General features: G+C 40.4%; 1 protein-coding gene across 1 annotated transcript in view; it reads right to left on the bottom strand.

Annotated features, from left to right (window-relative positions):
• Positions 1 to 5,674: 5,674 nt before the first annotated feature.
• LOC104952664 (leucine-rich repeat-containing protein 40-like) overlaps positions 5,675 to 11,627 on the bottom strand; it is a 10,720-nt gene continuing 4,767 nt past the window's right edge. Inside the window, exons 11-12 of the mRNA XM_010779521.1 lie at positions 6,354 to 6,364; positions 5,675 to 5,907 (exon numbers count right to left, since the gene is read on the bottom strand). Coding sequence (XP_010777823.1) covers positions 5,675 to 5,907; positions 6,354 to 6,364 — 244 coding nt within the window. The remainder of the gene's footprint in view (positions 5,908 to 6,353; positions 6,365 to 11,627) is intronic.

The following is an 11,627-nucleotide window of genomic DNA, read 5'->3' as shown; positions in this document are numbered from 1 at the left end:
TGTGTAATCTGTTGATAGAGTATAGACACATTAGTAATGTGTCAGTAAAACATGTAAATGTCTATAGAGCAAAACAGCTTAAACCGATTCATCTGCACAGCTGTCTGTTCAGCATTACTCATTTAAATAGTCAACAGGAATTATCTGCATGTTCCTTACTCATTTTTCTTACTAAACACTCCTGCTCTGACATATTTAGGTGTCATGTGTATGAAGTAGGACAGCCGTACATTGTCAACACCTGATGGGAGCATGAGTATTGTGAACAGACGTTCTGTTTAAAGTGGAGAAGTATTTGAACACAGTGCGAGAGTGATGCACTTGTGTTCTTAGTCAACACAGATTTCATTTTTTACTCATCATCATAGAAGCCACAGACCTTTTTTTAACCTTTGCTGGCTTGAACTGCTCTCGAGAGCCCTGAGGTTAGAGGACAAAACTCTTTTAAGTGCTTTCTAACGTCAGCAGGCAAACTCAACGCCACTCCCAATGCAACCGTGACATCAGCCATGGCAGCCATGACTTCCCTTTTTTATTTGGCTTACACAGACTTGAATGCATACGCTCACCTACAGTTCAAAATGAAGAGTAACCTGCATACATTTGAGTCACAACTCCTCCTACAAACCTGTGCTTTAAAGACACTGCTGCATTATAGCATGACGCTAAACAGGCCTGCATGGATCAGTGAGTGCATACATATGGTAAATGATTTAACAGGATTAAGTAATCCGATTCCAAAAAATAAGTATCTTTACCCAGCTCAGATTACATTTTTAAAAGTGCGATTTGATTGTAGTTACATTTTCATGGATAACATTGTATTTGAAATAAGGTCTTTTAAATTATGGGAAAATTATCACGATTACAAATGCTATTAAAATATGTTCTTCTGTATATCAACAGGACTGACGCCTCTCAGGTTGCCAGTTTTGTCAATGCTAATATTTGTTTTTTGTATGTGTTTTTAAAGCGTGGATAATGGAGCATAATTGTTTTTTATTCACATTAAAAATAAAAGTGCTCCTATTGTGTCCTCCAAGTGGCCTTTCAAAAGAAAACATCATATTTAGTTATGCATGTCGCAGCAAAAACATAAAAAAGTAAAACATAAAATTAACTAAAAAAATAAAACTACAGCTGAGGCACCAGCCACCAAATCTTACGCAGGGGAATAATCAATCTCCTCGCAAGAATGTAGTTTATGCAGTTTATTCCAATCAACAAATTACAAAGAGCAAAGGTGTTCCTGCCCTGTTCCTTTCCTTTCGCATTACTTGTATTGCCATGGTAAAAAATGTATGCCTATACTGGTGCGTTACCCACCTCCACCTGTCTCCAATAAACACTCATCACCAGGCATAAATTACCACTTTAATTAAACAAAACAAAAAATCTAAAAATTCCAATAAACAATTATAAATTGCTACAAACAAAGACGGCAAGAAAGAAAATGTTTAACTATTAAATAACATAAATCAAGGTATAGCTCCAACAGTGCACCTGGGTTTGAGAGAGTGCAGGAAGTGAAACCGAAAGCAGAGAAATGAACATATTGGAAATAGTGTTGATGGAAAGACATAAAGATGGATGTCAAACATAAACCGTCTCAAGAGGGACAGTAAAATGTTCCATTCTCCCCGTCTTATTCCGAAGTCAGTGGATGTTTTCACTGCAGGATGTACAGCGAGAAACAATACAAGTGTTAGATGCCCCCTCAACACTGTCTTTCTCCCTGTGCTTTACACTTCTCCATGTCAACCCCTCAATCATTGTCCTCTAGCTTCACCCCAAACAGGACCAGGACCTGCTGACCTTTCCACTGACCCCTCTGTTGACCCCCCCCCTTCCCAGTGTATGTTGCCACGGGGAGGCCTGAGGATTAGTCGCTATGGAAACAGTTGGCACTCTTGTCTTTTTGCTTTTGTTTTTCTTAGATCTCGAGAGTATCACCAAGTATTTTAGTTTGTAGTTTGAGTAACAAAACTAAACTTTAGGTCATTGGGGGAAGGAGCACTTTTTGTAGTGGTGTGCATGTGCGTGTGTGCGTGTGTGTGGAGGGGTAACCTATGACCACTGGATTCCAGGATTCCCACTCGGTGCCTAATCATTCCCAGCCCAAATTATTTGAACACTAATGCAACCTCCACACTAACATCAAATGTAGGCACACAAAAACACACACAAAAACATTTAATCTCTGTAATTTAATGTTTTTTATTCCTGACACAGCCTTTACACCAACACGCTGATAAATGCACACACCTAGTATAAACAATATAAAGACAGATTGACCCTGCAGACTGGGAGATGTAATCTATTGGAGGGGAGGTTGGAGGAAAAAAATGCCATCATACTTCTCTGAGAAATTTGGGTGAACCTTTTACCCTTTTTTAAAATAAATGTCAAAAAAACAAAACAATGGATGTTTTTGTCTAGATTGAAGCAAATAATAAGTTCTGGAATTACATGGTGCCTAGACAGAAAGCGTTATTAAGTCGTTTGTCATCTATTTGAATCAATACAGCTGTCTACAATGTTGTTTTAATGTAGAGTAAATGGCTTCAAGTTTATGCGCATAGACTAGCTAAGGTTAGACGTATTTGGCTCTGAACGGTGCTCAAATGTATTAACTATACTCAATAGTTTATTTTTTAATATATAGATTTTATTTTTATTTGATTTAAATATAAAAAGCTAAGTAGGTTTGACAATGTTTACAGAAACAAATCCATTTGAGAGCAAGTCGGCACTCACAAAACCAAAGCACCAGAACAATCCATCAATAAGGTTAAAGTTCGGTTTTAAGGTGTTGTAATGTGAGCCGAAAACCACACACACCTCAATTAAATGTAACCAGATGGCCATTCATTGTAGAAATTGTCTTGTTTTCAGCTACGAATGAGGTGTAATGGACTTTGAGTAGAGGTGAGATGCAAATAAACTTGGAATATGTTAGCTTTGATAAAGAAACTCATGTGCTGGTACTGCCCACATTTATACAGGGAGGCTAAAGTAGAACCATATGGTGGCCAAACATTGTGTAGAAAACTTCTGAATGTTTTACGGTAGTTGACACCATTATAAGAGATTTGTGTCAAACAAATATCAATCTTCTCGGACAGAACATCCACTGCGTGAAGAACAGACTTCGACAATGAGGGCAGAAATGGATTAACAGCTGGAAAAATGGAAGAGGAAACATAAAGAGGGCAAAAGGACAAAGACTTACAACCTAAAGAGTGTTGCAGTGCTGAGACTGATACACACACTCTGGGAAGTGAGTGATTGAGGATGACTGCTGCAAAAAGCGCTGATTTATTTTTGCCAAAATTGACATATGGTATGTAGAAGAATAATAAAATACAAACCATATATTCTACAGTCACCACCATCTGGGGAAACTTTCACTTTTTCCATTTGGAAGCAAAACAAGGGGAAAGAGAAAAGGAAAAAACAAAAGAAATAACAAAGCATGAGGTCAAAAGGTTTTAGCTGGCCAGTGGCAGAAGTCAAAGGTTAATGTGTGACTGCATCCTGTCAACAAATAGCTGAGCATCCATGTTATCTGCCAATCAAACAGTTGTGTAGACAGTGTAGGATAACACCACCTGTGTTGAAGATAGCTATATTTAGCGGGACAGCTAGATTTAATTACAGAAACAATTGTTACGTTCAATTTAAGAATCGTTGTGTTTTCGATATCTTAGAATGAGCTGATCGTATCTACAAAGGGAGCGAGTCCACTTTAGCAGAGTCCGCCATTTTTCAAACAAAACAGTACTGTCTGTAGCTTCACAGTTTTTCATAAGCCAAAATCCGCCGTACACTGTACTGTACTGTAGTGCCACAGGGAGGGGTGAGCAGAGGCGTATTTAGTTGGTTACAATGTTCAACCTGACCACTAGATGCCATTGAATCATACACACTGGTCTTTTAAGTTAAACATGTTGTGCAAAGTGAAGACATTTCAAAGAATCCTTTAAGAAAGGGATAGCAGAAACGTTTTCATATCCTGCAAACATAAAGCATGTTGTTGTTCCAAATTGTTTTAATTTGTGAGTATGATCTATCTTTCTTTTATCTCACCCATGAAAAAAAACACACCGAGTTTCTAGAGAATCGACATGACCTATCAGAAAAACACCCAGTGAGAATTGATGCCAAAGGGGATGGAGAAAGTGAGGAAAGAATGGAAAAGACCAACGTACCACAAGAGGGCTCTATTTCTGTCACTGAGAGAAGACACACATACAAACAAACAAGTCACAATGCAGGAGCTTTTCTCATCAAACACATGTAATGCCAGCTGAACAAAAGGCCTGACTAATCAACTCGGAGGTAGGTGTCCGGTCTGATCCAGGCCTGCTAATAGAGTGTCAGGAATCACTGGATTAACATGAGAAAGACTCCACTGATCCTCACAGAAAGACCAGATAGCAAAGTAGTAATCCTCAAACAGCTCACAATAAACCAGTCTGTGATTAAACAGAGATGTTACTTTTCTGTTATCCATGTATAAATTAGTATAAAGAACAATATGGAAGAAATGCATTCAAGACAGTTCATATCAGTGCTGCTGATTTTCTTTTAATTATAGAGTTTATGACTTTGTTACTTACTACTCTGAACAGCTTAAAATACCTCAGTTTTCACAAGGAAATGATGCCCCACATTTTCAACAATGAAGCTACATTAGATCAAACATTATGTCCTTGATATTCTTTAGTTTGTAAACACAAATGAAATATGTTCCTCAGAGAAAGTTCACTGTGACACATGGACTTCTCCTGGAGATCATTATATTAACATAAACCCATGTGAAGATGGTAGGTTTTAGTGAATTTTGACAATCTTTGTAAGAAGTAATTCTGCATTTCTGTGCGACACTGGATATCAGCATTTGGGAATCAGAGGCACAATGGTCAGTATGGTTAAAAGCGATGACAAGGGGCTGGGGGATAGAAAGTGAGCGAGAGCGAAAGCAAGAGACGACAGAGAGTGAGGCTGAGGTCTGTTTTTATTGGACTGTTTCTGGAAGCAACAAATGTTCCCTTAACTTTACAGGGGAAAATTCTCCCACAAAGATTTTTACAGACTTTAGCACAGAGTGAAGAATAGATGAGAAGTGAAGGAAAGAAGGAGAGAGAGAAGAGATTACCTATAACCCTTTGTATGAGTTGGCATTTGTAGAGCTAAGGCATTTCTATTTAAATAAGCCCCCTTCTATAGGCCAATCATCAGTTAAACTTCCAAAAGGCTGACAGAAAATGTTTCAAAGTTCTATTATGACAAAAAGCAGAGGACCAGTGTATGACTCTCCTAGCACTGATATGTTACCATAACAATGGTCTCATTTGGCTAAACATTTTGTCATATGAAGCTTTCCATGATATGTAGCTGGGTGGCCTGCTGATGACAGAAGCCATCGAGCAATTGGATATTGCAGCAGCTGCTGATCGTCAGTGGAAGAACTAAGGCTAAAAGACAATGCACGCTCACATTAAAGATGTATCTTGCGAAAGATCTGCTATGAGATTAAAAAAATACGCTATTTTCTATTTCTTTGTCTTCACATCAAAAAGGCACACATGCCCTTTCAAATCTCTTTAAAAGGTCAGGGGTCAAGTGTGTTTCTATACCGTCTATCCCCCATTTCTCTTAAGCTCGTCCCTTATTCCTCCAATGGCGAGTTCCCCAGGGGACAGGTGTGTCGCTCCCCCCATTGCTCTCTATCCCCCCCCTCCCTGGCGCCAAGGGACAGGTGTGGGATGTGCTGGCCTTGCAGTGACCTCCTTACCTGGGAGTAGTCGGGGGTCTCCTCCTGCCTTTCTTTTTGTCCTGCACCTATAGGGCTGCCTTCCACCTGCTCCAATCCCACCTGCTGCTCAGTAATGGAGTTCGAATCTGGAGAGGACAAACAAGAGAAGTAGTAGGGGGGTTGATTTGGGGTACAAAATCAAGACTCACAAAGATAGAGTGGGGGATGGGAGACAAGACAAATGCAAAGGAGTCAAACATCTCCCAGAGTGAATGTACTGAGTGTGTGAGTGAATAACAGAGTAAAGAGTGAGACGGACATGTGATACGCCACAGCCCACCAGTTTCTTTGTTCTGCCCCTCCAGCAACTGACAGACAGGACAATAGCACCTGGCACTGCTATCGCTCCTCCCCTCCTTTTCTCTCCTCATCTCTGCCTCTCCGACTCCATTCATCTCCATGTGGCACTCTTGCACACGGCGGATGTTTTAAATAAAGGCAATAAAACCTCACGACCATGTGTTTTGCTCCCCATGTGCTGGAATTACTCTCTACCCAAGTTTCCACTCTTATCTTGGTGCCTCAAGCTAACACAGGGCCAAACTGGGAACCATGGGAAAAATGCAGCATGTGAAACATTGTGACCGTAGAGTGCGTGAGAAAAAGTATTTATTTCTTAAGCTAACAAAACAACACATAAATGTTGAGTGTTGCCTAATACAGCTTTTCCATCACCTTGTTTGCTGCACAACCTTTGAATAGATTTGAGAAAAAAATGTATTTAGTCATTTATCTGCATTTATCAAAGTTGTTCTACTCTCCACCTCTAATTTTATGCTGTTCAAATTACGGATGAAATAAAAAAATAACCTGCAGATTATTTACACCATTAATTGATCATGTTTGAAGCTATGTAACGTAAAAAGTTCAATAAAAAACGCTTATCATTGAAGCCCAAAAATATGCATTGCTTGCACTGCATCACCACCAGTTCACAACCTAAATATATTTAATTCATCATAATAAATGACAAAGGAGAGCAGCAAATCATCACAATTAAGAATGTGGTCTATAAATGTTTGGCTTTTTTTTGCTTGATAAAAATCTCCTTCAAAATATCAAATTGTTGCTGCTTTTCAGATATGAGCCTCAATGTTCCCTTAATAGAAACTGATTCCCTTTTAATAATTTAAAACCTTTTTACTGGGACGTCTTTGACTTTCAAGTTTATGAAAGCTATGAGTGACATGGCTGATGTCTGGCATAGTTTCGCAATGCACACAAACATTTGTTTCTATTTTTTGTAATATTCAGAAGCATTTATTGTTCCTGTGCATTATTCTCCCTCTTTGTTTTTTTCTTGTTCTCTCTCTCTGAACTCTTCACCCCGTGGTTGCACTTCTGACTCTTTGCTTCCCCTAGCCCTGCACACAAAGACGCATTCACCTGCCCTGAATTCAAACACACACCCGTAGTGTGTAGAAGAAGTCTGATGTTGCGTTACCTTAATCGAGGTCCTTAAGGACCTTAAGGCATGTTAAAGTCATTTGAATATGTCATCCAGTGGAATAAGTGCTATTGAAATACTAAGTGTTATAAAACTAGATATACTGTATAACAGGCTGGAAAGAAACTCTTTAACTACTGAGCAGGGAATATTGTGTAAGGAGTGGAAAGCAAGGTATGGAAGGGCCCCTTTCCACACTAAAACTCCTGAGACCTATCCATTGTCCAGCCAACATCCTCTTTGTGTGTCTGTGTGTGCATGTTTGTGTGTGTGTGTGTAACAGGATGTCCCTGACATCTCTGAAAAGCAACTTTACCTCCCTCCACACCCTGCACACCCAATTCCTGTGCATTGTTTCCTACCAAGAAGTAAGAGGGACATAGAAAGAGTGCGTATGTGTGTGTGTGTGTGTGTGTGTGTGTGTGTGTGTGTGTGTGTGTGTGTGTGTGTGTGTGTGCATGCGTGCGTGCGTGCCGTGTGTGTGTGTGTGTGTGAGAAACAGAAACAAAGCAAGGTAGTAAACAGGTGTGCATATAAAGGACACAGAGAATGAGTGCACATGGGAGATATTATTGTACAGCAGAATGTGAGAGTTTTTCTTAGACGGGGAGTTAGATGGGCAGACAGAAGGGGGGAGTCGGCTAGAGATGACAAAGGGTCTGAAAGGAGGAGAAGAAAGATGGAGGGATAATGGATGATAATGTGAGAAACAGGAGAGGAGCCAGTGAAAGAGATTATCTGATCTGACTGCTCTCCATAAAGCAAAGACACGGTGGACACACACAGAAACACACACAGGCCAAACAGGAGAAGAGAGAGAAAACACTCAAAGCCCCTCTGGACTTTTTTCCCCCTTTGTTCAACAACACTTTGCCTTACTTAACTTTGTTTCTGAATTACAGCTCAGAACCGTTCAGCCAACTCCTTGTCAGCAAGTTGTCAAAGACACCAGTACATATACATTATCCTAATTTCCATGGAATGAGCTACATTCCTCAAAATTGGGAATGACTATGATTCTGAGCCTGTCTTAGAATATAACGTCTGTCCACAACACAATATATCGGAGATTATGAAACCAAATTTGTCGAACCACAGCCATCCCTACATAAACACCAACACAATATGATAATAGGTCACCAAGCAAAAGGCCACCAATCTAGCTAATGATAGGAAAGCCTCAAGCTTAACTCCAACACTACCTTATTTGACTGAGCACTGCGCCATGCTAACTCAGCAAGGAAACATACTACTTGGTCTGTAGAAAAGGATAAAGTCCCGCAAAGTTGGTTGTGTACAAATGTTGACTCCAGAATACTTTAAAACCCCAAATAATTTGAAGAATCAATCTTGAAATTGGTCAAAAGTGCCACACAGCAATCCACTGTTTGGCAGGCTACTCTGCTGATCCCAATTCAAAGTAACTACATATCCTTGAGGGTATAGTTTAAAATCTTACAAAAAATAGTGTTATTTATTTCCTTGTCGATAGTAGGATGAGAAATTGATTCCACTCTGATATCTGGACAGTAATGATTTATTAGCTAATCGGAGGCAATTTGGAGTTTTATATCTTGCCCAAGGACAGTGTGATATGTAGGTAGAGCGACCAACAATTTGATCAGTTGTTGCTCTGCCTCCTGAACTAGTTGACTCCCAACAACCAGTCTTGCTCTGTCTAAATGTCCTGTCTCTTAACCTTTTTATTCGACATGTTATATGTGTAAAAATGACATGGGGTGCCAGCGAGGCTACCAGTAGAGTCGTGGTAATCTAGTTTCAGCATGAATGCGACAAAGACACATACTCATTTTCTCATCTTGTAAAGAAAACAAATATCAAACTATTCCTTTAAAGCTTTTAATCCATGTCTACCAGGAACCTGCACCAACAACCCACCCAAAGAGCAGGCTTGGAATTAGGCCCCGTCCACACGGAAACAGAGACGAAACAGATTTCGAACCAAAGTCGATTTCAAAAAAGTCTTCTGTCCACACGGAATCGGCTCAAGAAACGTGTCCGTCCACACAAAACCGCTCGAAAAAGCTGAAGACGCTGTAGTACATATGCCGGGCCTGTAGGTGGCGCTGTACAAAATACACTAAAAGCAGCGAATAAGACCGATGACGATTATTATTATATTATTATTGTTGCTGATGGTTGTGGTAGAGGAGCTGTAGATTTTGCACTAAAATCTGTATCATGGTCAGTAGCGTCTGGAGCACGAACGCAACCCTGTGATCCACCATTGTTGTTGTTGTTGGCGAAACGCATCAGCAATGACGCAGGGGTGAGCAGGAGAGGTGCGAGGCCGGGCTATGGCGTCATAGTTTCAGGAAATTATCGTATAGGGTGTACACACGGAGCCGCAAGCGTTTGGTCTCCAGACTTAACCCACTTTGGGAGCCGGTTTCAAAGTGTATCGTTTTTTCGGGGCTCCGAATCCGCGCTTCCAGTTTTGGCTTCTGTGGACGAACCGTCTATGCGATAAAGAACGTTAGCGGTTGTCTCGTGTGGACGGGGCGGCCTTAGTCTGTATAGAGGAAATACAAACTTAACTAACTATTTAAGGTCCATGGTCCATGTGAGAATAACACAGATTAACCACCAGACAACCTTTCCAGAATGTAGCTGATGTCTGCCTGCTGCTGTCTGGTACTGTGTATTCTGGTGCCTGCCCAACTATTTTGTCTGCCTTGACTGTGTTTTTTAATGACTGTATATGCATACTGCTGTTTACTGTATTGGGTTACAAATCAATTATGACTTGGAATTTCTATATGATATTTAACTGCAGTAAACATCTCACACATAGCACTAACGGACCAATCTATAGTAGACTTGCGAGTCACTTATAATGATTTGAGATTTGAGGAGTAATAACATTGCTGTGGGCTGAGTTGACCCGGGAACTTTTTGGGAAACATGCCCTTGGGGACGGGGAGAGGGGCAGAGGTTGGCTAAAATAGGGACATACCTTCGTAAGTTGACCATGAGGAAATTCTCCATGTGTGCTCCAGTATGCACTTCACTGTTTGGGTTTCTGAACAAAGTTTTTGTGTGTGAATATTAGTGGAGACACATGGTGTGCATCTGTGCATGTGTGGTGGGCTGTGGTGTGTGTCTTTTTGGTTATGCCTAATCCAATATTACCAATGAGTGGATCTGGGGCGGGTATAAATTTCTTGAGCTTCAGGCCTTGATGACAAGAAGTGCTTTTCCATTTAAACTACCCTGGTCCTCATTTGTCTCATCTTCTTTCTTGTCTTTCTTTAGTTTTTTTATCTTTCCATAAACACCTGTCTTTTTCTCTTCCATCTTCTCCAGTCTTGTCCGCCTGAGTCTCTAAATCATTAATCTTCACATCTTTATCTTTTATGAACTCGGTTCTTTCATACTACCTCCTTCACACTGTAGTGTCTATGCGTAATTTCCCCGTCTCCTCTGCTTCTCCCCCCCCCTCTGTACTGCCGCTTTACTGTTTTCAGGGGCTTGTATGTGTGACCGGAGTTTCCCAATGAGGTGCGTCCACTGGCAGAACATCTGAAAATGTACCTGTGCATTACTACCACTCATGTGTTAGACACAGACACCACAGAGCTAATGGAGAAAATCAAATCCACCGGGAACATGTATTTTAGAATGTCAACACTTACCACTTAACAGAATCACACCGACAGTATACATGCCCTAACTATCAAAACTAAAACACGCACATCTTGACAACTAAGCTTAACACAGGGTGATGTAATCATGATTGACTGTTGCTCATTTTATTGTGATGCAATAGGACAGAACAACTAATCTGGATCTAATATGATTGCAATGTAGTTAGTATTTATGTACATTTTAAAATATAAATGTTGAGATAATCAGGACTACACAGTGGCAAGCTTGTTTGGCGATTGCACGATAAATGTATGTTAAATTATCTCATGCGGTGCAAACGTGGGTTTTTGTGTGCCATGATTCATGTCCAGCCTTTAAGCAATTGTTTATTTTTCTGAAGGGTTTTTAGTATCAATGTCACAAACAAAGGGAAAGATGGCATTCCAGCGGAAATTTGTGTGTGTGTGTGTGTGTTTGTGAAATGTGTAGTGTCGTGTGTGTGTGGTGTGTGTGTGTTTGTGTGTGTGATTTCAGTGTGTGAGTGAATATGAGAAGTGAAACAGACGGACAGAGGCTAATCATAATACAGCACTTTCAGGAAGAAGGGCCCATTGTCTGTCCAGGAAGCTTTTATATTGTCAACCGTGCGAAATACAGAATAGGGGACATCACAACGGAAGTGTGTGTGTGTGTGTGTGTGTGTGTGTGTGTGTGTTGTGTGTGTGTGTTGTTGTGGTGTGTGTGTGTGTG

The sequence above is a fragment of the Notothenia coriiceps genome, unplaced genomic scaffold, assembly GCF_000735185.1.
Source record: "Notothenia coriiceps isolate Sejong01 unplaced genomic scaffold, NC01 NC01_scaffold00020313, whole genome shotgun sequence".
NCBI classification, from domain to species: Eukaryota; Metazoa; Chordata; class Actinopteri; order Perciformes; family Nototheniidae; genus Notothenia; species Notothenia coriiceps.
The sequence above is the reverse complement of the archived record's forward strand: the minus strand, read 5'-3'. Positions and strand labels throughout refer to the sequence as shown.